At 48.1% G+C, this 27,195-nt stretch overlaps 1 protein-coding gene and 1 pseudogene across 1 annotated transcript; both read right to left on the reverse strand.

Moving 5' to 3' along the window:
- Window positions 1–11,863: 11,863 nt before the first annotated feature.
- Window positions 11,864–23,767, reverse strand: ELOA (elongin A). Its single transcript, XM_029945876.1, has 12 exons — window positions 23,714–23,767; window positions 22,552–22,662; window positions 22,335–22,391; window positions 21,392–21,498; window positions 18,893–20,057; window positions 18,397–18,511; window positions 17,253–17,408; window positions 17,063–17,160; window positions 15,431–15,611; window positions 15,029–15,140; window positions 13,954–14,129; window positions 11,864–12,254 (listed from the first exon to the last, which is right to left on the reverse strand). Exons 1-12 carry the CDS (start codon window positions 23,765–23,767, stop codon window positions 12,193–12,195), a joined length of 2,394 nt encoding a protein of 797 aa, XP_029801736.1. The 3' UTR covers window positions 11,864–12,192.
- On the reverse strand, window positions 21,939–22,024 carry LOC115300485 (annotated as a pseudogene).
- Window positions 23,768–27,195: the final 3,428 nt, after the last annotated feature.

Raw genomic sequence — 27,195 nt, forward strand, 5'->3', positions numbered from 1 at the left:
GTCCGCGCGTCCCCTCGGCCCTGCCGCCTCCGCCCGCGCAGCCCTTGCTCCGCTCGGCTCCGCCGCTAAGCGCACCGCCGCCGCCGCGTCGTAAAAGGCGCCCCTGTGCGGCGCATGCGCCCGGGGGAGGGGGCGGGGCTCGGAGGGGGCTTGACGTTTGATAAGCGCTTCCAGGTGCCCGGGGTCAGGGGTCCGCGTGGACTCCGGCCTGGAGTCGCGGCATCCTGCTGCTCTCCCCGCTTCTCAGGTGTGGAAACTGAAGCGCAGAGAGATCAGGCTGGCGTTTCAGTAAATAATGGGGCTGGAATTCGATTCCTCTTCCCCATTAAGCTAAAGGCTGTGCTCTTTTACCACCAACGTTTTTTGGCAGCTGGTGGAGGAAAGTGTGTACAGCGATAAGGTCCCGAAGGGCTGGGAGCACGTTATCGCTGCTTCACACGTGCACGTGCAGACACTTAGAGCTCACACACTCACTGATGGGTGGGCTTAGCGGTCAAAACGACCCGATCTGGAGCCAAGTCCTGGGTCCGCTACTGACAGTGTGACTCTCTGAATAAGTCGTTTTCCCCATCCCGAGAATTAGTATTCTCATCTGAAGAGTGCGAATGATAATATGTTTCATAGAATCACAGTATTACATGAAATCATGACGTGAAAGAACTCAGCACAGTGGCTGACGCATGGTTATAGCTGAGTCAGATCTTGGTTCACATCGCACTGCCACCTGCTAGCTATGTGGCCTTCCACAAGTGACTTAACTTCTCTGAGTCTCAGTTTACAACTTGTAAGGTGCAAGAATTGGACTAAATGACCTTGCCATGTGACATATCAGAGCAAGTTTTTTTTCAAATAGCTGGTTGTGACCCTAAAATCCATTTAGAGGATTGTGACCAGCATTAAATAGAATATAATTAAAAATTCAGAACATATTACACATTTTAAGTCTCAATTTATAGAACTTTTATTTCAGGTTTGGGTTTGAGTACCCAGGTGCAATGTAAAATGTTTTTCATCTTGTGTGTAGAAGTCAAAAGAATTGGCAGCCACTGTTTAGAGTTGAAATTATTTTGGATTCAGGGACAAATGCGTTCTTACTGCCATGAGGAGAGGGAAAGATGGAGGATGTAGAGGGAGTAATGGGGTACTCTGAATATTTCTTGCCCTTCATGTGTGGTTCTGGAGTGTCCAGATGAGACTGGGGGCTGGTGAAAAACAAATCAAAAGATCCATCTGTTCAAGTTCCATTCAAACATATTTTGATGTCCTAGTTCAATTTTGTGTGAAATAGGTGAGCTGGGTTCTGGTTCAGAACAGCACAGTATCATGAATTATTCTTGCTTTCCTATCAGTTTCAGGCCAGGGACCTGGCACATAGTAAAACACTTTAGTAAATATTTGTTTAATTGAGGGACACCTGGGTGGCTCAGTTGTTTAAGCATCTGGCTTCAGCTCAGGTCATGATTTCGCAGTTTGTGAGTTCGAGCCCTGCATTGGGCTCTGTGCTGACAGCTCAGAGCCTGAACCCTGCTTTGAATTCTGTGTCTCCTTCTCTTTCTGCCCCTCTCCCACTTGCACTGTCTCTCTCTTCCTCAAAAATAAATAAACATTAAAAAACTAAAAAAAATATTTGTTTAATTAAATGATACTCTCAGTAGCCTTTCTTTGGAAAGACCATGTCCCACCATGGGACTAAGACAGGCCTACTTACCCAGGATACCTACTCACTTCTGGCTTCTCTATCATTTTCATCATTGTCATCGTTTACTGACTTATTGAGCACTAATGTGCCAGGCACCATACTCATGATTTTGTAGATTACCTGGTCAATTTTTTTCTGGGCCAGTTTGGCTTGGGCCGCATCCTTTGAATGGCCTCCCTCCCATGTCTGGTTGATGTTGGCTGTCAGCTGAGGTGATCGGGCCATGTGCCTCCAGTAGGCTATCTGAGCTTAGTCACATGGTAGGAGCTATAGAAGCAAGTAAGAGTTCTAGGAGCAAGAGAAGGAAGACCCAATTGCACAAGCACTTTTTCACCCTTGCTTCTGTTAGTTTTGCTAATGTGCCCTCAGCCAAAACAAGTTTCCTGGCCAAATTCAAATTTAAGGGTGGAGATACTGACTTCACCTTCTGGTTAGACAAACTACAAAAAGCTGTGGCTCCTTTCCCCCACCTCCCCAGACTATCTGTCTTAATTATATTTTGTTGTGTAAAATAACAGTTAACATGTATCTATCTCACTGTTTCTCTGAGCCAGGAAGTCAGGAGTGGCCTAGCTGGGTAGTTCTGGCTCAGCTCTCTCATGAGCTTCGAGTCTTTCAAGGCTTGACTGTGGCTACAGGACCCACTTCCAAGATGGCACACTTCCATGGCTGCCAGGTGGCTGCAGGCTGTTGGCCGGAGGCCTCAGTTCCTCGTCATATACACCTCTCCATAGGACTGGTTGAGTGTCCTTCAGACACGAGAACCAGCTTTCACCGAAGCAGAGAGAACAAGGTAGAAACCACAATGTATTTTATGAGCTAGCCTTAGAAATCACGTACTGTCAATTCTGGAATATCCCATGGTTCCACGGGTCAGCCAGATTCGAAGTGTGAAGGAATTATATAAGGTTATGAATGCCAGGTGATAGAACTCATTAAAGACTGGCCACCACACTACCATACATGTTAAGTGACTGTTGACAATGTCTTTACTTTTCTCTTATACTTAATTGGTAACTTGAAGATAAAATTCATTTGGAATTTTGAAGATATTGCTGTTTTCTTCTAGCTTTGAGAAGTACAATGCCATTATGATTCCTGATTTTTTTATATGGCTGTCCCCCCCACCTCTGCCCTGCTTTCTTTCTGGAAGGCTCTAAGATTTTTCTCTTGCTCCGTAATGTTATAAAATGTGATGATGTTATGCTTTGTTCTGGCTTTTTGTGATCCACTATGCTGAGTATCAGATGGATCCTTTCAATTTAGAAACCTTAGAACAGGACACCTGGGTAGTGCAGTATGTTAAGCGTCTGACTCTTGATTTCGGCTCAGGTCATGATCTCATGGTTGTGGGACCCAGCCCTGTGTCAAGCAATGTGCAGAAAGCATGGAGCCTGTTTGGGATTCTCTCTCTCCCTTGCACTGCCCCTCTCTTATTCTCTGTCTCTCTCAAAATAATGAAACATCAAAAAAAAAAAAAAAAGGAAACCTTAAAACAGAACCTGAGCATAGGTTAGGACATCTGCACACATGTGCACAAGGCCCCTTGCAGGGAAACATACTCAGGAGTATGAAGAGAAGGGGAGGGGAAGGGAGGGGACGAGGGTCCTGCTTCTCTCCCTTCCACCGCCTTCTAATGCAGAGCTCCAAGAAGCCCAGAAATTGGAAAGTGGCCGTCCAGGTCATTGTGAAGGTTTATTTTTGGTGGAGCAGAACAGACTGTATTTTGTATAACAGTTCATGAACTCCATTTATAATTTTTAAAATATGCCTCCAAGTCGTACTTTTGTCCCCATCCTGCAAATATTAGGTATGGCCTGATGGGCAAGTTGCTTAGTTTCTCTTTTCAGATTTGTCATATCTAAAATGGGGATAGGGCGCCTGGGTAGCTCAGTCGGTTAAGCCTCCGACTTCGGCTCAGGTCAGATCTCACGTTCGTGGGTTCGAGTCCCGCATCAGGCTCTGTGCTGACAGCTAACTCAGAGCCTGGAGCCTGCTTCCGGTTCTGTGTCTCCCTCTCTCTCTGCCCCTTCCCCTCTCATGCTCTCTCTCTGTATCAAAAATAAATAAAACATTAAAAAAATATTAAAAAATAAATAAAATGGGGATAATAAGAATACCTACTTTGTAGGGTTTTATTACCAGGATGATATGAGATTATGCATGGAAAATGTTTGGAACAACATCTGGTCAGTAGATTGGAAAAGGTTGAATAGTGACTGCTATTAGCAAGGTTAAATAGCGCTTATGCTAAGAGCAAGGCTTTTGACTCAGCGCCCCCGTCTGGTTGGATGGGAAACTGCAACTGCTTAAGGGGCCGAATTTGGAGGGAACCAGCAGGTGCAGAGTTAATTTGGCTCTGATTTGGGAATAATGCCCTTTTGCCTCTGCTAACGGGGCTTACTTGGCCTGTCCCTTCTCTTGCACTCCTACGTTGCAGGGATGTCTGAGAACAAATGGAAATCCTCACTGACTTCTAGGACTGCCTGCGGCAGGTAGGAAATTTTCCAATTTTTTTCCTTTTCTCATTCCCAGGTTCATTGCAAACATTTCTGTGGTTCAAGAACTGCTAAATTTGGGGGCGTTTGAGTGGCTCAGTCAGTTAAGCGTCCGACTTCAGCTCAGGTCATGATCTCACGGTCCATGGGTTCGAGCTCCGTGTAGGGCTCTGTGCTGACAGCTCAGAGCCTGGAGCCTGCTTCAGATTCTGTGTCTCCCTCTCTGACCCTCCCCTGCTCACACAGTCTCTCTCTGTCTCTCAAAAATAAACAAAAAACATAAAAAGAAGAACTGCTAAATTTGTATCTGTGCTCCTTCTCACCTGTCTTAATCAGGCTGGGAGAAACGAACTGCTTTACTTTTGGGTGCCTCTGTGTGGTGAACCAAGAGTGTGGTAAAAATAGAACTGGCAACCACATAGTACTAATCATGCACCAAACACTGCCCCAAGGGCTTTACTTATATTGTCTTTTAATCTTCATGATTGCTGGTGTCCTATTATTATCCTCATTTTATAGATGATAAAACTAGAGCACAGAGAGGCTAAGTAACTTGCCCCAGGTCACACAGCTGGTTAGTCATGTAACTAGGATTTAAACCCAGGCAGTGTCCATGCTCTTAACCACATTGAACCGTCTCCAAATATTAATTAACATTACTGAGTACTTACTAAGTGCCAAGATGAGACCCCAGAGCTCAGGCCCTCAACCTGTACTTCCCAGCTAGGTTACCTTGGCCAGCCATTTCCCTCAGGGCTTCAGTCATAACAACAATCCTTTACTAAATGCCCATTCCATATTGGGTACTTCACCTTATCATCGTCAACATCCTGGCTAACATGTCCTGAACTCTATGCATCAGGCACTGTTTTAAGCACTTTATACATTTTAACTCATGACATCGTTACTTAATCTGCAAGGGCTGATATATTTTTCTCCTTTTTGGAGGAAGCAGCAGAGACACAGAGAGGTTAAGTCACTTGCTCAACGGCACACAGCTAGAAGTGTGTATTTCAAGTTGGGTGGCCTTGTGGATTATCTAAGGATCTAGGCTGTTGCAATTGCTTTTGGAGTCTTTGCTGCTATTAGCAAATATTTCCAGTTCTCTGTGACGGAGGGGCTGTACTTCCTTATCCCCCTGAATTTAAGTACAGCCAATGAAACATGATGGAAATGATGGCTGTCGCTTCTGGACATAGCTTAGTGGCCAGTGCAGTATTCTTCATTTGTCTTGAAAACCTTAGCAGCACGGGTGGGTGCCTCCCTTAGCGCTCCTGAGTGAGGATGACAGAAAGCAAAGCCCCAGCAGACCCCAACTGGATGTACAGTGTCAATGAAAGACGGAGCTTTGTTGTTCAGAGTCACCTAGACTTGGGAATTGTTGCTACAACATGACCAAGTCCAGGGTTCCGCATCCTCGGCGCCATTGACATTTGGGGTCAGATAATATTTTTCTTTGGGGGGCTGTCATGAATGTTGTGGAATGTGTAACGTTGTTGCCAAGTGTCTTGATAGGGGGGAAAATCACCGCGAGTTAAGAATAACTGTCTGAGGCATTCCTGGGTGCCTCAGTCAGCTAAGTGTCAGACTTCAGCTCAGGTCATGATCTCATGGTTCGTGGGTTCGAGCCCCACGTCAGGCTCTCTGCTGACAGCTCAGAGCCTGGAGCCTGCTTCAGATTCTGTGTCTCCCTCTCTCTCTGACCCTCCCCTGCTCCTGCTGTCTCTGTCTCAAAAATAAATTTTAAAAACATTTTAAAAAATGATTGAGTATCTTGCCAGTCCTAAGCTAACCCCATTTAGGTATGATTTCACTGTTTTGTTTTCTAATTTTATTTATTTATTTATTTTTGAAAGAGAAAGAAGAGAGGGAGGCAGAGGGAGAGAGAGCAGGCTCCATGCCCAGCAAAGAGCCCAACGTGGGGCTTGGTCCTGTGACAGTGAGATCACGACCTTAGCCAAAATCAAGAGTCAGACACTCAACCAACTGAGCCACCAGGAGCTTCTGTTTCACTGATTTAATACGCTGTCAGATTCTGCTAATATTTAGGGCAATCATGCCAACACTCATAAATAAGTTTTTTCTTTTTTGTTCAATCTTTATCCCTTTTCCATGTCAGTATTATACTAAATTCAACAGAACTTTCCTTCCTTTTCTTTGTTTCGGAATAGTTTAGGTGGCCTTGGTGTTACCTGACTTTAAAGTTGAAAGAACTTCCTTATAAAACCATCTAGAGGGGAGGTTCCGCAACCATTTTGTCTACTTCTTCTGCGGTAACTAGGCTGTTTAGACTTGGTATCTCTAGAGGACTCAATTTGGCTACGTTGCTTTTTTTTTTTTTTTTGGAAAATTATCCACATCAGATAGGTTTCCTGATCTGTTTCATATAACTGTGGCACAGGGTTTTAAAAACTGGGAAGTTTTATACAGAAGTCTAGATTTCTGCCTTTTCCTTTAAAATCCCAAAGACGCCACTCCAGGTGGAGCTAGGTGAACAGCTTTCGTTTCCTGTTTCCACCCACTCCTCCTACTGTCTTGTGCCAAACTCCTGGCAAGTGAGTTTGATTCCTGAGGCAAGGAGTTAGGTAGTGTCTACCTTTTCCGTGGCTGTTAGGGGCTACAGCATAAGGGCCTGAAAGAAGAGAGAGGAACCCAGAAGCAGAAAAGCTGAATAACCCTGTCTGAGGCAGCGTGGACTAGGATTCGTCAGGAAGGAGCTGCTGACCTCAAAGTAGTTCTCAGCTCGTGACCCTAAAGCCTCAGTTCCCATCAATAGGAAATAAAGCGTTTCTTTTCAATCTATGTTTAGAGGGAATGAAGGAAGGTCATTAAAATGCATTGAGCTCCCTCTCTCTCATTGAATCCTTACAAGAATTCCTAGAGGGTGTGATCATTCCCATTTTACAGGTGAGGAAACGGAGTCAAAGAGGTGCCACAGAGCTAAAGGATGGTGAAGCCAGGATTTGAACCTGGACCTGATTCCCTTTAAAGTTCGTGCATTGTTTTCCCGTTACACTGGGCATCCCCAAACTGGACTGCTCACCAAACTCACCGGGGAAGGCCTATGAAAAGTACTTACTTCCAGATCCTACTTCTGACCTATTTGAACAGATTTTTACAGTGGGAACCAGAAATCTGTATTTTAAACAATTACTTTTTTTCTAATTTTTCTTTACATTTATTTATTTTTGAGAGACAGAGAGAGATGGAGCGTGAACAGGGGAGGAGCAGAGAGAGAAAGAGACACAGAATCCAAAGCAGGCTCCAGGCCCTGAGCTATCAGCACAGAACCCAATGCGGGGCTTGAACCCACAAACCATGAGATCATGACCTGAGCCGAAGTCGGACACTCAACCGAGCCACCCAGGCGCCCCAAACAATGATTTATACAGTTATCTGATTACGTCTCCCCTATTAGATGGAAGATCCAGAAAAGTAAGGGCCATGTCAATCTGATTCAGGGACACAGAGCAGGGGTTAAAGTGTGTCCTGTGTGACCAAATGTGCAAGTGTCCCTACCCTGACCCCATTGGCCAGCTGTGACAAATTAGCCAGAGCAGTTCTCCAACTTCTTAATAATGTACAGTTTAAGAATTACTTACTGTTCAGGGCGCCTGTGTGGCTCAGTCGGTTAAGCATCCGACTTCAGCTCAGGTCATGATCCTACGGTTCATGGGTTTGAGCCTCGTGTTGGGCTCTGTGCTGACAGCTCAGAGCCTGGAGCCTGCTTCAGATTCTGTGTGTCCCTTTGTCTGCCCCTCCCCTGCTCATAGATGCTCTCTCAAAAATAAACATTAAAAAAAAAATTTAATTACTTTTTAAAAAATGTACCCCAGAGATTCAATACTTGAGAAAAACAGGTATAGCTATATAAAATTTTGATGTCTGAACTTTCCACAGAAATTTTTGGAAGGGGTGCAAAGAGTAGGCATCACAGAAAGGGAAGTCCAGGAGCCTATGAAGACAAACTGCCTGTTCCACCGCTTAGCCAAATAATCCGGGAGAGACTCAAGTGGCTGTGGAACCCTAGTGGAGATAGTCTGAGAAGGCGACTATCTGTCAAGGTCATAAGCCAGCTAGAGAGTTCTTTTTGGGCATTGATTACACTCAGCTGGGAGAAGAAGTCATTGTTACCAACAGGGCAGCTTTTTGCATCGGAGGTCAGCTTTGCCCCAGGGGCCCAACTTGGGTAAGTGTGACCGACCACACATGCGTAGGACAGAGGCCAACACGCAGCGACACTGGTCACCACGGCTCAGGCCTTGTCACCTTGCACATCGTGACTTCTCTGTGCTTCAATGTTCTCATTTTAAAAACGGAACCTGGCCACCTACCACGAAAGCTCACTGTGGTCACCGAGCCAGTGTCCATGAGTCAGAACAGTGCTTGCCACCCCCCACCCCTTCCTGTCCGTGGTAAGTGCATCGCCTGCTCACAGTCTTACTGGACTGTGAGCGCCAGACTCGTGGGCCACTGGGTATCCCAGGGTCTGACCCAGGTGCTAGCTCCGCAAATGCTGAATTAGGGAGTAAGGGACAAAGGACTAACTTACAAGCCCCGGATAAAGTCCCTCACCAGCTCCTGTGTTCCTCATTTAATGTGCAGAACTTCTGACAGTGAGAATTCGCTCCAGTAAAGGCTGGCGGGGGGGAAGGGGGCAGGAGAAACGGAAGTAAGCGCACACACCAAGATCGCCCTCTTCAGGAGAGAAGGAGAACAACAGGGTGCTGCTGGGAGATTGTAGGTTTGCTGGAAGATCAGATCCAATGTCTGCAGGCGCTGCACCCAGGCCGGGCCCCTGGCAGAGCGAATGCGAACGCTGAGGCTCCTGAGCTCAGCCAAGGCTGCCGCTCAGCAGCTCTGTACCAAGTCCTCGCTGACACTTTTCTGCTTTAGTGGTCAGCACGGTCTCATTAGGAAGTCCTCGGAAGACCGAGGAGACCTTCCTGGTCCCCCCCCCCTCACTCACACACACACCCCTCCCCGTGACCCCAAGTGGGGAGGCACACACTTTGCAGTCCCCGCCCCTCACTCACTCACTCACACACACACACCCCTCCCTGTGACCCCAAGTGGGGAGGCACACACTTTGCAGTCAGAGAATCTGGGTTTCAGATCCTCTCCTTTGCTGCAGGTTGGCTGTTATTTCATCTTGAAGCCTTAGCTTCTGGCTGCGGTAAGGGGCCAATCTCCATCCCAGGATAAGAGGGCACAGGGTCTGGTACCCGCAAGGTGCTCCTTTTCATGAGTGTCCTCCCTTCGCTCCAGGGTTCTGTTTCCTGAATTCCCACCCCCCAGCCTGCTTTGCTGCAGACCCAAATCCAGCATCCTTTAGGAAGCTCAGCCCCGGGAGTAAACGCTCTGCCTCACAGCCCAGGAACCGACACGTTGTGACCCGCTGCCACTCTGGGACACAGCAAGGGGCAAAAGAGAAGAAAAAAAGAAAAGACCACAGGATATGGAGTTTTGTCTTGTTTTTTATTTAGACATGGAATTTTCCTTCCTTTTTCATATAACTTATCTAATTAAAATATTCATCTTGGTAGTTACCACAAAAAAGTAACATAGAAAATCATATTTACATTTTGGGACCAAAATACAAAGGAAGAGCAGGCTGGTACCTGGCCCCTTTCCCTCCCACTTCCCAGAAAGAGAAAGCCCCGAGGAAACTGCTCATCACGCCAAGGATCACAAAGGCCTAGTTTGTAGTTTGGTGATTCATATGTAGTGTATGGAGCACAGGAAAAAAAAATTGCACACGCTTTCACAAACGAGACCAAAGGTTCAACATCATCGTGTTTTGTGTCTGCTCTGCAGCCATTTCAAGAACCTGGGTGAGAAGGTTGTTCAGAAATTCGGCTTTTTCTCTTCCCTCCTTACTCTTCTCACCAAGTCACGTCCCTGATGCAGACACTCTTGGAGGAGGAGGGGAAGATCTGGCTCTACGCAAACAGGGCTGATCCAAAGTCTTCATACGCTAGAAATGGGTAGTGACGTTGGCATGAACAAATGGGTGTCCTTTCTTTCCTCCCTGCCTAAAGACTCCTAAGGAAGGAAATTAAATCAGACACAACTGAATCCGCGATATGAAAAACCGGTTCCAATGACAAAGATGGGATGCGCAGCTAAGAGACAAATTCCAGCTGGCGGACACCTACAGGAAGCTACTCCAGGCGACCGCCGTCTGGCCCCCGGCCCAGACGCTCACTCGGCGTTCGGGAAGAGGCTTCCTAATAGCAGATCTGGGGAGCAGGACGGGGCTGGGGTGGAAAGGCGATACAAACGATCAAGGGAAGTCATGCTTTACCCAATTCAAAACCACAGCAAATGAAAACAGGGCCATACTCGTGTCCTGTTCCAACAGGCGCCCTGCCGGGTAATGCACACCGAGCAATGCAGCTGTCGCCGCACAGGGTCTCTGCCTGCTCCGGAATCCTCAGTTAGCCTGAGGTCTCCCGGATGCTTAAAAGCAGTGGATTCCATATCCTGGGCTCTGAGGGAACCTGTCTAGGGGGACAACTTGCGAAGCTCCTGAGGCTGTCCTACTAACCACACCCTCAGTCTACCCCTTGGGTGTCCTAAGGACAGGCACCTCAAGTTTATGGTACCTGCTTCCCCCGCCCACAACCAGGTGGGTTCCCAGTGGACCAGTGCTCTCCATCAGCCAAGAAGGCACTGACGCTAGCCTCCTGTGCGCCGAGGTTGTTCCTGTGTCAGCTTGAAAGCGAGAGCCTCCCTTTCTCAAACTTGATCCGGGTCCCGGGCTCTCCCTGCCCTGAGACTAACAGCTCAGACGCTTCGCCTAAGCGGGCCGTTCCCTCCAAACTCTGGCTTCGGCGCTCAAAACGCAGGAGAGTGCGTCAGCTGCAGGGTTCTCTGCAAAACAGCAAACCCCTGTGCCCTCCCAGTCACATGATCTTACCGTTTACAGAAAGGCAGAACAACACCGATTTCCAACACAGCGCTACAGCTTTCAAAACCACGCACTTCTGGTGTATTAGCAGTTCACAGGGAACACGGGGTTAAAGTGCTGGCTTCTCAGACTCTGCAGTTGTAGGGGGCGGGGGCGGGGTGGGGGCACAAAAAGCCCTGCCGTGTGTGTGTCTCCCCCCTGCAAGTGGGGAGAAGGGAAAATAGGGGAGGAAAAGAGAAAACCCTAGGGTTTTGAGTCAGAAACTGTAAATTGTAAAAATGTTGGGGTTCTGTGCAAATCGATTCCCCAAGTTTCTGTGTCCTCTAGTGAGCCTCAAAAAAGTGGGACCTGGCACAAAGGCTGGGGGGAAAAAAGACTCTAGACCTTTACAAATAACCTCCTTTAATAAATACTATTTAACGAGGAAGAAAGAGATGCGCCTGCATAGGAACTCAAGCAACACTGAGAAGGGCCTCAGGCACGGGAGGGCTGTGGCTCGAACACCCCCTGTCCCCGGCCGCCGCGGGCGGGCAGCCCGGGTCCCATCCGTCACCCCCCTTGCAGCAGGCAGCACCCGGGCTCCGAGGCCGGCCGGCCCTCCCTCTGGACCGGAGTCTGCTCGGGGCAGCTGAATGGAGACAGGGGACAGGGGGATGGTCTCACTAGGGTTTCCTCTAACTGTAATAAAGAACCCTGAAAATAAAAGGCTAAGTGTATGGTGGACGACCTAAAAAAAAAAAAAAATACTGGGGGTAATATAAATACAATCTGGGGGCAATATTTATTAATTAAAACTATGTCTTAGGTTTACAAAGATGCTAATTAACAACAAAAGTATAATTGACCTTAAAACCCTCAGCAAGCCTGAGGCTTCACATCTTCAGAATTCTGAAGGGTTCTCCGGGCGGGGAGGCAGTGGCCGCGGGGCACAGGGTCACAGGGCCACACCTGCAGACCGCGCGGGGTCCGGAGCCAAAAGGTTCCTCAAAGCAGAGGAGTCTGGTCTCCTCCGGAAGCTCCATTCCCCAACCCACACTGTCTTGTCCTCCTCTCCCAAATTGTCTCCAAGGCGAGTCCTCAGTTTACCGTCGCGAGAACCTGTTCTTGAAAGCTTTAATCGTCTTGGCCATCATCGGGGCAATTTCTGTGAGAAGAGAAATAAGGTGGTTGAGACCGTGGCAGTTTATTTTTTTTTTAATTTTTTAAATGTTTTATTTATTTTTGAGAGAGACAGACAGACAGACAGTGTGAGCAGGGGAGGGTCAGAGAGAGAGGGAGGCACAGAATCCGAAGACAGGCTCCAGGCTCCAGCACAGAGCCTGATACAGGGCTCGAACCCCACAAAGCACAAGATCATGACCTGAGCCAAAGTCAGACGCTTACCCGACTGAGCCACCCAGGCGCCCCGAGACCATGGCAGTTTAGACACATCCTGTGAATGGTTCACAACCAAGGCCAAGCCTTGCTGCTCCTGGCTCTGCACCACCAGACGGATGGGTACAGCGGCAGCCGCTTCTAGCACAAGCTCCGCTTGCTGAGCACATCCCCGGCTCCGACTGCAACCACGTCACCAACCTCCAGAGACGGGCCTCCTTGCCCCTGGTCATGCATTAAGCGGAAGGACTGGACTTCATACCTACAGGCCAGGCTGGGCCGTAATTTTACTCTGCCTCCCCAACATCTGAACCAGCAAAGAGCAGGCCCTCTCTGACCCGTGTGCCCAGTGCAGCAGCGGGTCTAAGACAGCTCGGGGCAGATGCCACCTCCGGACGGCGGGCTCACCCTCGTGGATCAGCAAGCACGGAAGTTTCAGCCAACACTTCCACCTGCTAGGGGCCCTGAAGTGGGTCCAGAAGCAAGCTTTCCTTTTTTTTTTTTTTTTTAATGTTTATTTTTGAGAGAGAACAGAGGAAGAACAGAGAAAGACTGAAGACCTGAAGCGAGCTATGTTTTAAATGTTCATTTAGGGGCGCCGGGGTGGCTCAGTCGGTTAAGTGTCTGGCTTCCGACTTTGGCTCAGGTCATGATCTCACGGTTCGTGGGGTTGAGCCCTGCATCAGGCTCTGTGCTGACAGCTAGCTCAGAGCCTGAAGCCTGCTTCTGATTCTGTCTCTCCCTCTCTCTCTGCCCCTCCCCTGTTCATCCTGTCTCTCTCTCCAAAAAATAGATAAAAAACATAAAAAAAATTTTTTTTAAACCCAAATGTTCGTTTATTTTTACTTATTTTTGAGAGCGAGCACGAGCAGGGGAGCTGTAGAAACAGGGACAAGAGGATCTGAAGCAGGTCCCAGGCTCTGAGCTGACAGTGACGAGCCGACGCAGCACTCGAACTCATGAACAGTAAGATCATGACCTGAGCTAAAGTTAGATGCTCAACCGACTGAGCCACCAGGTGCCCCTTACGGAAACATGCTTCAAACGGGAAAGGGGGACTCTCCCTGAGACTGCTAGGGATAGTCGATGGTAACAAACAGTATAAAACACACGCAACCAGATATAAAACGACAACTACTCAGAAGCTGGAGGAACAGGTTATACACCCTGAATAAGACAGCGATCAGCAGCTGATGACGGACGGTCATGAGCCCCACATCACCGTCTGGAGAAACAGGTTCACATGTGGGCAGACGAGGCAGAGTGCCGAGACGAACGGTCACCAACATTCATCATTTGAAAGAGGCCCCGTGCACCACACAGCAGGGGAAAGAGGCACGACATCTGGCCCAGCCCCGTGCGGAGCACACAGGCCTCATCTAGCGCGCTCGGCGTACACGGCAAAAAGGACGTTAAAGGGTTCAAGGACCAGCTCTGAAATACCAGAGCCCGAGCCCCAAGGCACTTACTCTTCACAGTCGGTTTCCTAGGATCATAGGAAACGGTGCTGAGCAGGGGCGCCAAGTGGGCACTGCTGGTGCTCGGACCATCGTAGGTGGGCTGCTCGGGGCTGGCGCTGAAGCTGTTGCCACCGCTGCCAGAGGGCGCATGGCTGTTTCCCGCGGGGTACGGGGCTGGCTTGATCCTGCAACACAGAGCAAGCGGGTCAGTCCCGAGGGCGACAGGTCTGCCCTCAGCACCAGCGACCTGAAGCTGGCTGAGGCAAGACCCAGTTTTGTGGCTCTGACCAGTGGACGCGAGCACCCTCGCCCGGTGAGGGCACAGAGAGGAGGCGTTAGCCCAACAGAATGAATGAGCTCAACTCACTTTGCACCCTTGAGGTGTGAATCCGCATTTTTAACATGCTAACGGGACTTAGATTATGCAGTCATCACAGCAACATGGTTTCTTTCTTTCGCTTATTTAAAAAAAAAAAATAGGGGCGCCTGGGTGGCTCAGTCTGAGCATCTGGCTTTGGCTCAGGTCATGATCTCACGGTTTGTGAGTCCAAGCCCTGTGTCAGGCTCTGTGCTGAGAGCTCAGAGCCTGGAGCCTGTCTTTGGATTCTGTGTCTCCCTCTCTCTCCGGCCCTCCCTTGCCCATGCTGTCTCTGTCTCTCTCTCTCTCTCTCAAAAATAAATAAAACATTAAAAAAAAAAAAAAACTTCTACCCTCAACGTGGGGCCCAAACAACCCCAAGGTCAAGAGTTGCATGCCCCGCTGAGCGACCCCGCCAGGCGCCCAGCAGCACGGGTTACGTGGGGAAAGGGAAAAAGGAGAGCGCCAGGGAGGATCTTCAGAAGCCAGTCCTCTTCTGCATTTAATCTGGACCCGGAGAGGTGGGAATAATTATCCACCTACACTGCAGTCAGGGAAGTAGGGCCCAGGGAGGTCCCACGCTGAGCTGGTCAGGGTCGGCCTCCAGAATCCACTCTGCATGGCCACACCCCCACCCCAAAAGAGAACTGCACCCGGGCTGAGCAACAGGCCCCTGGGGCTCCCTCCCCCGGGCGTGCAGAGACCCTGGGGCTGCAGAGCGCGCACCTGATTTTCTCAGGCACAGCTGCCCCGCCGGTTCCAAACTTCTCCTGTCTCCGCCGGACGTCACGAGGGGGCTTGGCCACAGAGTTGACAAAGGCCATCTTTGCCTGTCGGCCTGGAGAGAAATATGGAGATCAATACCTGCCTTTCTGAGCAGAGGGGCTACTGTTCTTTTAATAATCTGCACTGCTGAGCGAGAAGACCCTTCCAGGTGCCCTCAGAGCCAGGACAGGATCACGGGGAAAACCCCTGAAGCGTGCGACAGAAGAAACGCTCCGTCCCTGCCCCCTTCTGCAAAAGCAAGACGTGCGCGGGAGCCAGAGGCCACGCGAGCCCAGCGCGCAGGCTCCCTGTCCTGCCGGTCGCCCCGGCCCGCTGGGTCCCCGCCGCCCCTCGCGCGCTGACCTTTGGGCTTGTTGGCGTGCGCGGACCGGATGTTCTTGGTCAGCACTCGCAGCCGCTGCTCCCGCGCGTCCTGGAGCCGCAGGTACATCTCCCGCCACGACTCGTACTCCTCCGGCCTTTCTTCCTTGAAGTCTCGGTGACAGTGAACTTTCCATAATTGATCTGTTTCTTCAATTAATACCTAAAACCAGAACCAGGCCATCATTTCTGTGTAAGCACTCCGACAGATTTCTTTTCCACCCTTAGTCACCTCAGACTGACCACCTTCCTCATGATTCTTCAGTCCTCTTAGTAGTAGTAGTAGTAGTATATATATTTAATTTTTTAATGGTTTTTAAATTTATTTTTGAGAGAGAGACAGCACAAGCAGGGGAGGGTCAGAGAAGCAGGCTCCCGGCTCTGAGCTAGGTGTCAGCACAGAGCCTGATGCGGGGCTCGAATCCACGAACTGTGAGATCATGACCTGAGCCGAAGCCGGACACTTAACCGGCTGAGCCACCCAGGCGCCCCTAGTAGTAGTATATGAAAACACCACAATCCTAGAGGAAAAGAGTCACTATATTAAAGAAAATATTAAGGGGCATCTGGGTTACTCCAGGTTGGTTAAGCTCTTGGTTTCGGCTCAGGTCCTGACCTCATGGTTCGTGGTGGGACGGAGCCCTGTGTCAGTCTCTGTGCTGACAGCACGGGGCCTGCTTAGGATCCTCTCCGCCATTCTCTCTGCCCATACCCCCGCCTCAAAATAAACTTAAAAACATTAAGTATGAGGCTGCTTTTGGAGGGTTGTGGGACTAGGAGAGAAGATAACACAAAAACTAGCTTAAGATCAATCAGTCTTTTCCTGTGTCACCTAGGTGGCTCAGTCGGTTAAGCCTCTGACTCTTGATTTTGGCTCAGGTCAGGATCTCATGTTTTGTGGGTTCAAGCCCCGTGTGGGGCTCTGCACTAACGGTGCAGAGCCTGACTGGAATTCTCTTCCTCCTTCTCTGCACTTCTGACCCCAGGCTCGTGCCCAAGCTCACTCAACTCACACACTCTCTCAAACCAATTTTTAAAAGAAAAAAAAAAAGAAAAAGATTAGGGTTTTCCTTTGAGGAAACCAGTGACAGGTAGACCTGGGATGAAGTCACGTCCAGGCGCTTTCCCAGCACTACCTGCAGCTGTGACAGGCAAGGGGGTCAGAATTAGAGACAGCCAGCTCACGTGATCAAATGACCCCTATGTCCCTGCATTACAGGAAAGAGATTTGGGCAGACCTGGACGTCTCTAGGACACCCCCGGCCAATCTGTGCTCTTTCCTGGTCACCAGACACGGCGTGTCACAAACAAAGCTCTGTCCCAGCCCTGGATCCCAGAGGCTGCGCTGCCAGAATTCTCCCCTGACCTGTGACCGAGCAGCTCCAGAGGAGGGTGGGCGGCGTTTTCCTGGTCCTTTGAAGCTCACCTTGATTTGATGCCAGAGCAAGCCGTAAAAATACGTGTGTTTAACGGCCCACAGGCAACCCGACATGCGCAGAACAGTGAACCGACCAGCGCTACCTGCCCTGCGCCCACTGCCGGGTCAGAGGCAAAGCTGTTTCTGGAGATGCGAGCCAGAAAACGGCCCTCTCTGCACCCAAACAGGATACTCACATGATTGTATTCCTCAATGCGGTACAGTTGATCAGGCGTACACCTCTCCAAAACGGGTTCGAGAACAGAATATGGGACGCCACCCACTTCAAAGATTGCTGCGGAGAGCCAAAGGAGGAAAGTGCTGAATACCGGCCAGACCCCCAATGCCACAACGGGCTTAAGAGCAGGAGAAAAGCGTGTGACTTACAATCGATGTTGTTTTTAAGTACCCGGATGCACTGCTGGTGCAAGGTCATCATTTTGGGGAGATAGGCACACTTGGAGCCAGAGTACACCTGCATCTTGGAATTCATTCTTCGTCCGGTGAAACCAGCTTCCTCCTCCTCTTGAGGTGAAGAGAGTGCTGGAGGGCCAGGGAAACAGGACTGGGTGTTACAGGGGCATCCAGCTGTGTAGGGAAAGCTCTCCTCCTCTCCCCCTTCCTTGCCCTCCTCAGGCCCTTTCCCAAAGCAACCAACGCTGTGTGTGTGTGTGTGTGTGTGTGTGTGTGTGTGTGTGTATTCTTCCAGCAAAGTCTAGGCAAAAACAAGTAAAAATGTATTTAATCCTTTTCACCAATTAAGAAATCCCCACTATCATCTTTTTCATTTACCGCATTTTGGAAATCTTCCTACAGCAGACAGACTTTCCCACAGTTTTCACAGCTGTACAGGATGCTGCTGTGGGAATGACCATGGTCCATGTGGCCATCTCTTGCTGGGGGACACTTACGTGGCTTCTAATTCTTTTGCTCTTAAAACTAGAACTTTTTTTTTTTTTAAAAGATACAAAGCTCATGTAGAACATACGAAGGGTAGCTAGTAACAGCAGCAAAGATTTACTGAACATGTGACCATGTGGAAACCCCAGAGTTTAAGAGCTTTACCAGCATTATCACCTCTTCATCCACTTAGTAAGGCAGACACCATTATCATGCCCACTTACAGAGCATGAACCTGAAGGCCAAGGAAATGACTACCCAAGTTCACAGAACCTGAAGCCAGAGCTGGGACTCACACCCAAGCCATCAAACTCTGGAGCCTAGGAGGCTAGGAAGTTCACCAAAATCTTAGGACACTGTGAATAAATTTTTAAAATCTTTTGGGGCACCTGGGTGGCTCAGTCAGTTAAGCGTCTGACTTTGGCTCAGGTCACGATCTCATGGTCTGTGAGTTCAAGCCCCGTGTCGGGCTCTGTGCTGACAGCTCGGAGCCTGGAGCCTGCTTCAGATTCTGTATCTCTCTCCCTCTCTCCCCTCCACACTCTGTCTCTCTTGCTCTCAAAAATAAATAAAACATAAAAAAAAATTTTTTTAATCTTCTTTCCATTCAGGAGAGAACGCAGAAAATCACCTTTTCGCTTTGGTGGGAAGGAAGACAGCAATTCCAGGGTACAAAACGGCCGGTAATTGGCCTGGATCATGGGTAGCGGGAGGTCTGGCAACACCGGCAAAGCACCAGCGGGGACCTGTGAGGAGAAGACCAGTAACTGGATGGCCCCTGGCACAAACGCAGATCCCGGGCCTACAGCCCGCTGCCAGCAGTGCGGATCAGCAGACAAGTCCCCAAGCCGACCCAGGCTGGAGGAGGGCCGTCCGTCAGCTCTGACACCACCCAAGGCAGGAAGTACACCTAGCTGGGCCTGGCACAACGGAGCACCCCAGGAAATCCTCATCTCGGGTTCTAGCTACCCTGGCAGCACCTCCGGAGGCCTGGAGGCAACTACTTCAAACTGAAATTCAACAGGCCACGTAAAGGCCGGCCATGCCGGGCGGCGGCCAGGTAAGTGCCGGGAGCCCCCGGGCCCAGGTGCGCTGCCCGGAAGCCGTCCGGGGGCCGAAGGGCTTACCTTTTTCAGCTTGGCTGAATCGGCTCCAGCTGCCTGCAATTTCTCGGACTTGTTTTCATTTACCTTCGGTAATTTCTGAACGGAGTCCAAGTTTTTATTAGTGCTTTTCGAATCATTTTTTTTAAGTCCTTTTTCTCCAAGAGTCGTGGTCGAAGCTTTCACGATCTTTTTCTTTTTCTTGCGGGGCTGGTCGTAGCTGAGGTAGGACTCAAAGGACATGGTGGGCTGCTCAAACTCGTCATCCACATCTGCCTCCTCAACCTTAGCGAGGGAGCCCAGGGACTTTCTGTCTGAGTGAGAGGTTCTTCCTTTCCCTTCTGGAGTTTTCAGGTTGTTAGAAACCCTCTCCTTCACCTTGGGCAGCGGGTCCTCCTTCCTGACATCGAAGCTGTCTAGATTCTGCTTGTTTCTGTCCGATTTGGTTTTCTCTGGGTCTTTGTGCTTTGGCTTTTTAAGGTGGTTGTCTGAGGCAACTTCCAGCTTCTTCTTGGTGCTGCCCTCTTTCTCCTTCTCTTTCTTGACACCAGAGGGCAGCTTCTCCTTCATGCTATCCCCAGAGAGTGGCCTTCGGTTTTCCTCTTTGGAGACAGACTTGTGTGATTTCTCTCTGCCCAAAGACGACTTCCCATCTCCTCTGGCATCCACTGGACGTTTTTCCTTATAAGAGGATCTGTGCTCCTTATTCTGACTCACAACCCCTTTCCCCTGGGGGACCCCCAGGTGTCGGTCCAGACTGACCCCCAGTCTGTCCTGAAAGGCATTACTGTGGCCTTTCCCAGGTTCCTGATGTGGGACAAAGGGCTCGTGATCTTCCTCTGGAGATCTGTAATGGTCCACGGACATTCGATGGGGACTGGCGGACGACGGAGGGGACTGGACGTGGCCGTAATCAGAAGACTCGTGGTCCGACGAGTAAACGGGGGAAACTCGATGGCACCTCTTTCTCTCGTCTCTCCTCTCTTGAATGTGAGACACTTGGTGAGTTCTCTCGGGTTCCGGCAGTTTTCTGTGTTTTTTCTGCCTGTGGTCAGGACTGTAGGATTGGCTGCTGGAAGCTTTCCAGTTTTCCTGGTAGTCCCCCTCCACCTCCTCCTCCTTAACGGCATCCCGGGGGCGCTTTCGGGAATTGCTCTTGTCAAAGTCCTGTTCGTCAGGCTCAGAGTTTCTAAAATAAAAGAAAAAGCAAATAAGGCAGATATAAATCTCAGTGTAATCTGTCAGAGGACAGAGTCACAGAACCTGAACTCACAAAAAGAGGAAACAGATGCAGAGTTAGAAACAAGGCGTTGGGAAGAAGGTGAATGGATTCTGCTCTTTGATGCTCAACCAAGTTTTGAGATTGGGAAAACTCAAATATTCAACAGACAGAAAATGATGCATTTAACTACAGGATACAAAGATCCAGTATCTTGAGGACATGAAAATAATTGAAAGTTTTTCAACGCAGGGACATATTTAGCTTGTTATGTTAAAAAAAAAAGGGGGGGGCGGGGCTGGCATGCCTGAGTGGCTAAGTAGATTAAGGGTCTGACTCTTGATTTGGGCTCAGATCAGGATCTCGTGGTTTGTGGAATCGAGGCCCATGTCAGGCTCTGGGCTGACAGTGTGGAGCCTGCTTGGGATTCTCTCTCCATCTCTCTCCACCCATCCCCTGCTCACCTGTGCAGGAGTGCACTCTCTCAAAATAAATAAACGTTTAACAAAAAGGTGCGTGGGGGGCTATTGGGGCACCTGGCAGGCTGGAGCATGCCACACTTGACCTCAGGGTTTGTGAGTTCGGGCCCCACAATGGGTGTAGAGATTTAAAAATAAAATCTTAAAAAGAAGGGGGGAGTGGGCCATTATTTATATAGTTTATTCACAACTATATAAAAATATTTTTTAAAAAGAGGGTAGAGGAATAACTGACTCTTAATTCCAGCTCAGGTCATGATCTTACGGTTGTCAGATTGAGCCCTGTGTCAGGCTCCACAGTGAGCATGGAGCCTGCTTAAGACTCTCTCCCTCCCTCTCACTCTGCCCCCTCCCCTGTGCGCATCTCGCACTCTCAAAAGGTAAGAAAGAAGCATATTAAGATATTAATAATGTTTCTGTTCAGATGGTAAAATTACAAGAAATTTTTATTCTTATATCATTTTTTAAAAATTTATTCAGAGACAGAGACAGAACATGAGGGGAGGGGCAGAGAGAGGGGGAGACACAGACTCCGAAGCAGACTCCAGGCTCCAAGCTGTCAGAACAGAGCCCAATGCGGGGCTCGAACCCACAGATCATGAGATCATGACCTGAACCAAAGTCAGATGCTTAACCGACTGAGCCACCCGGGCGCCCCCCCCCCATCATTTTTAAATATTTTTGAAAACCCTATAATGATCATGAATTATTTTTATGATCGAGGCAAAATAAACAATAAAGAAGACGTATCTGTCTGTAAAATATTCCAAGCAGCAGACTCAATCATGAGGCTGAGTAAACCTACAGCGCAATGAATGTTCTTACCGCTCTACCGGAACCAGCTTCTTCCACTGGGCCACCAGGTCCCTGGCAAAGCCTCCGACATGCTCGTGTTTTCGCAAGCTATTTACTGTTTTCCCAACCCCGGTCTCCTAGAAATTTGACAGAAGAATCGTTAGTGGGTCGTGGAACTGGGCTCACAACTTTCTGAAGAAATAAGGCCTCTTGCTTTGAGGACTCCTTCCTTAAACAGATGGTGCAAGTCTCAATACAAAACTACTTTGTGTCTATGCCTCCAACCTCTAATGACACACAGTAGCAAAGCATGCTAGACTCCAAAGAGGAAAACAATGTATTAAAATACTTCTAGAACTTTAACAACAAGTAACAAGAGTGATTATGGCAGGGGACCAAGAGCCTCGCATACAATGTCTCAATGAGTCCTTAAAGCAACTCGGTGACCAGGAATATGTCCAGTTATTAGGACTAAAGTCTAATAATACATACAGAACTTAGCTTTGAATACAGGACTAATTGAGGCCAAAGTTCTTTCAATTTTTTTTTTAATTCTAAGATAATATTCACCACTTTAACCATCTTATTTTTTTTTTTCAATTAGCAATAATCATACCTCGGATAAACCTCATTGGCTATGATAATGCCACACTGTGCAAAGCTCATTGTAACCATTTCAAAGCATATGGTCTACTGGTTTCCAGAACACTCACAATATTGCGCAATCTTCACCACTGATTCCAGAACACTTCAATAAACCTAAAGAGAAACCCCTTTCCTCCCAATTTCTTCCACTCCCCTACTTCCGGTCTGTGGACCTGCCTACTCTGGACATTTCATATCAATAGAACCATACAATATGTGGCTTTGAGTCTGGTTTCGTTCACTTTCGAAGCCCATGCTTTTTAACCTCACTGTACAGCGGGAAGGGGGTGGCATGGAATACAGTCACACAACATGTAACAGTTCTTACCGCAAGAATGTCTACTGTAATGGGCAAGGTGGAGAGCTTCTTCAAATATTTCAAGAGCTGTAGAGAGAACAAAATAAACATTAGTTTCTATAAAATCATAATAATTTGCTGGAACATAGTCATAAACATCTGAGAGTTCTGAGTGTTGTACAGTAATGAGTATGGTTATTATCTCTAGTTTACAAGTGTGAAAACAGGCTCAGAAAAGTGAAGTTACCTGTCCCAGGACGCAGTGAGGGCCAGACACACGCAGGTCTGTGGCTTTAGATTCCCTGCTTTCAAGTACTGTGCACCACCAAGGGGAGAGCAGATTTAAAGAGAACCACACCTACCAACGCTAACAAAAGTCATCAACAACTACCACTGCCCCAGTTTTGGGAGAGAATTCTGAGAAAGGTACCAATTTAGGGAAATCACCCATGAACCCAGCACAAAGGAAAGTAAAAAGGAGAAGAGGTTTCTCCAGGAAAAAGGGCATCATGTTTCCAGGAAGAGTCGCAGTTTAGCAGAATTGTTTTTCTGATACAAGTGGGAATTTCAAGTCCCGCTTCAAGTTGCCAGAATCAGAGCTTTGCTGGTGCAAATGGGGAGCACAAAACGCCTGGGTAGATTAGAAAAGTGATCTGGGTTTGGCCACATTTCCTGTCTTCCTAAAACTAGGTCAAAACCAGGAAAGCAGACCTGTTGAGACAGAGTTCCGGAGTCGGGAGACACACTTCAGTTTAGTCCTGTCATCTCCCTGCTGGGCGATCTTGTGCAAGTCATTAACCTGCCTGAACCTCAGTTACTTCATCTGCAAAATAGGAACCGACCCTGTCTCTTCATAACGTTACAAGCTGTGGGAGACAAACCATGTGCGGTCCTGGGCCACAGTGCCCGGAACACCATAAAAGCTCCATAAGGCCTTTAAAAAAAATAAATAAAATAAATGCTTATTATTAATAATTTCATTCATCAGCTGACAACTCTTTAAATGTCTCCCTTTGATCGTCACCCAGATAGTCAGTCCCCAGCTAATTCGTACTTACTCCATTTCTACCCTAAGCTATGATTGGCTATGCCTCCTTTTAGGAAACGGTTCTGTGTATCTAAACATACTTAGCATTCAAGGAGAGCTGCAAGGTACAAACAGTTCAAAAGAGTAACTGCGACCTTTCCAGTTCAGCATCAGATAATGCTATCCACCCCTTTCTGTGTGTACTTGCTCTGTAATTAGTATGCCACCTGCTATTAGGCAGAGCAGCCAGTATGCTTTTCTGGTCATTCTACTTCAGCAATTACTCAACTTGGTCTCTAGGCAGAGCAATTGGATCACAAGCGATAATCTTGATCGGCTGGGAACAAATGAGAAGCCAGGTGATGTGTGTAGGGAGTTTCACCTTCATAGCTGAATGGAAATTCTCCTCCACTTCAAATCTGATTACCACCGTCATCCATCCAACTCAAGATAAAGTTTGTGTGTGTTGCTGGTCACACAAGCTATGGGGGCAAAGATTAAGGCTAACTTCATTTCTTAAAGGAAAATTTAAGATCATCGTAGAGGTTAAAAACAGGTTGTCTCCACGAATGCCATTCCCTGGAAGACATTTATAAACCATCTACTGTGTGTCCGCCACTATACTAATAAGTTCTTACATGCGTTACTCCATTTCATCTTCGTTAACCGACTCTGTAAAGTGGATATTTTCCTCCCCATTTTAGATACTGAAACAGTCCAGTAAGGTTAGGTAACTTGCCTAATGAGCTAGTAAGTCAAGTGAATCTACAATAGCATGAACTACAAAGACGGGAGAAACATCTAACATAAGAACCCTGTCCTTAGAAAACAGGAAAAGAAAACAGAACAGGAGCTTATGTGCCTGGAAACAGTAGAAGCACTCCTCCTCGGTATTCCGTTGTCAGACAGTTTGGAGTTCGCAGAGCGAACAAAGGAGGCCCCCACAGAGAGTCCCAGGACCTCGACAAAGCCATCATACAAGGAAGGGGCCAGCAGTCTCTAAGGGAATGTTCATCTCAAATCCTAACGTTAATTGGAAGTGTAAATGCTGCCTTTCTGCTTTGCTTTGGGTTAGCAGGGGCGACTCAGAAGCAGATAAAACTAAAACCCTGGAGGTTTTCAAAGTGATTTAATGCAACATCAGGGAAAAGGGGCTCCAGAACCCCTCTATTTTCAAGGAGGTTCAAGAAAGAACAAAGCAGGGCATCTGGGTGGCTCAGTCAGTTAAGCATCAGGCTTCAGCTTAGGGCATGATCTCACAGTTCGTGAGTTCGAGCCCTGCATCTGGCTCTGTGCTGACAGCTCAGAGCCTGGAGCCTGCTTCAGACTCTGTGTCTCCCCCTCTCTCTGACCCTCCCCTGCTCGTGCTGTCTCTGTCTCCCAAAAATAAAAAATAAAAATAAAAAAAGAACAAAGCAATAACAAGGTAAAAGCACTTTGGGCATCTTCAGGTAGGTGGAAACTGGCTGTTATCAGACCAAGAGATGAACTGCGGAGTTCCCAAGGAACGATAACAGCTCCTTGAGAAATGCCCAAACATTTGCACAGCACACGCTTAGGGATCTCAGCTGTCTTTCGCACACTCCTTCAACCCAAAGAGCACAAGATGTTCATAATGTTGACCCCTTGCTCTCCACTTGCTGTCTGTGTTCTTGGTAGTTTTCACATTCAAAATGTAACACAGGACAAGTAAATTTACCTACCACCCCCGAAAACTTGTTTCCACTTAAATAGTAGGAGCCAAGTGACCCTGGTCTGATACTTTTCCCTCAAGTAAGCCCAGATCACTGACAGACTTCAAGCAGAAAACAAAGTTACAGTTTAACACCAATGTTTAATAGGATTAGTAAATCCATAAACGTAGGTCTGGAATAAACCTTTAGGCTAATAATGGTTTGAAAATGCGAGTTAGCTGCAAATTCCGTACTGCTATATAATCATCGTGCAATTTCAAGAACACCCTGTGGGAGCTTGTTGGGTTAACAGAAGTGTGCCAGCTTGCAGTTTTCCCCTCTGCAGTTAGCGCATTTCTGAATGCCAACGATTGTGCCCTTTGCAAAATGGATCTCCCAACATTTTCTCATCTTCATAACGCAAAACCAGAAGTTCTGCAGGGTCTGCTATCTGCGAAGTGAAAGCCCAAATACTCACAATAATCACCAATAATTCAAGTAGGATGAGATATCAACAAACCTTTTCCCAATATTAAATTTCATGCACATCAACTACTAGAAAAGCTACTTCAAAATTTAAATTCCAGTGGGAAAAGGACTATGGATACTACCAGGCAATTTTTTTTTAACTTACAGTAATAAAAACCAAACTGGCAAAGAGGGGACAGAACATAATACTGATTTAAAGGTTTTAAAAATCAGGGGTGCCTGGGTGGCTCAGTTGGTTAAGCGGCTGACTTCAGCTCGGGTGGTGATCTCACAGTTCATGGGTTCAAGCCCCGAGTCAGACTGTGTTGACAGCTCGGAGCCTGGAGCCTGCTTCAGATTCTGTGTCTCCCTCTCTCTCTGCCCCTCCCCAACTCATGCTCTGTTTCTGTCTCAATAATAAATAAACGTAAAAAAAATAAAGGTTTTAAAAATCAGTCACACAAGCCTACAGTGTTTGGGAAAACCAGCTAGTGTTCAGAAATAACGACCACTTATTAGATGTCCACAAAGGGTTATTGTAAAAAGAAACTTGTAAATATGTCTGGCCACTAGGTACTGAAGCTATAACAGAATATATAACACAAACAGCTGAAAGCATTGAAGTTTCCACAGATTTAAAACTAAAATGGCTTCCTGAGCCATATCTCTTGGAGCTAGATATGCATGAGAAGGTAAAAAGTGGCCTGACGGTGAGTTACTGTGTACAGCTTTCAGACGGGGGGGGGGGAGTCCCCTAGGACAGGCTCCAAACGAGGTGAAGAGAAAGAAGCCCTTCAAAAACAAATTAAAAAAATCTGTAGAATGGTGATTAATATCTACTGAGCACTTCCTACAAGACTGGCCTTCTCCCTTTGACTTGAGTCCCAGGGAGAAGCAGGAGAGCAAACAGACTCCGCAAAAAAGTCCCCACTGTCCACTGCTGGTACATGGATTAGAAACTCTGATCTTACCACCACTGCATCTCGACTACCTTTCTCCATGACTCTGTCCTCAAAAGGCACTCTGGGGCTCAGATCAAACTCAGGAACAGCTCAGTCCAGCCAGAGTGCTCAGGGCGAATGTCTCTGACCCCTAAGTGTTTTCATCAGTGTGGTTCAGTTTTTAAAAATTCTAACATCCAGACACTGAGAAGCCAGATAAAACAAAGTTGAGAGAGCGGGAGGAATGCTTTAACTTAAGAAAACAGTTTAAAAAGCAAAACAAGCCCCCAAAAAACTAGCTGAGGACAATTAAAAATGGTTGCCCATCGTTCACAGCAACGAGGAAAGGTGGCTCTTACCTTTCCATCAAGACCAGAAGGAAACGAGCTGCAACTCCTTTTATTTTTTTCTGGTTTGTTCCAACTGCAACCTAAGTTTTTAGGCGTCCCTACAGCTAGGGGACGCGAGGTTTATTTTGTTTTGTTCTAAAAGGGATTACTGAGAAAGCGAAAAGGTCCACGTTCTCCTATCAAGCCGGAGAGCCATAAAAACGTCTTAGAGACGCAGGACCACACGCCGAGCCTAGAGTCCACCGGAGGCCAGGCAGAACCCGGTCTCTCTCCCTCCGCACACACACCCGAAGACACAGAGCAATCGGACACGTTTCGCAGCGAGAGGATCTGCCCCGGCGAGCTCGCCCCGCGGGGAAAGCTGGCCCGGGACGCGGCCGGAGCGGCTCCGGGGCCCGGCCGGCTCGCCGCGTCCGCCAGGAGCGCGCCCGG

The sequence above is a fragment of the Suricata suricatta genome, chromosome 8 (assembly GCF_006229205.1).
Source record: "Suricata suricatta isolate VVHF042 chromosome 8, meerkat_22Aug2017_6uvM2_HiC, whole genome shotgun sequence".
NCBI lineage: Eukaryota > Metazoa > Chordata > Mammalia > Carnivora > Herpestidae > Suricata > Suricata suricatta.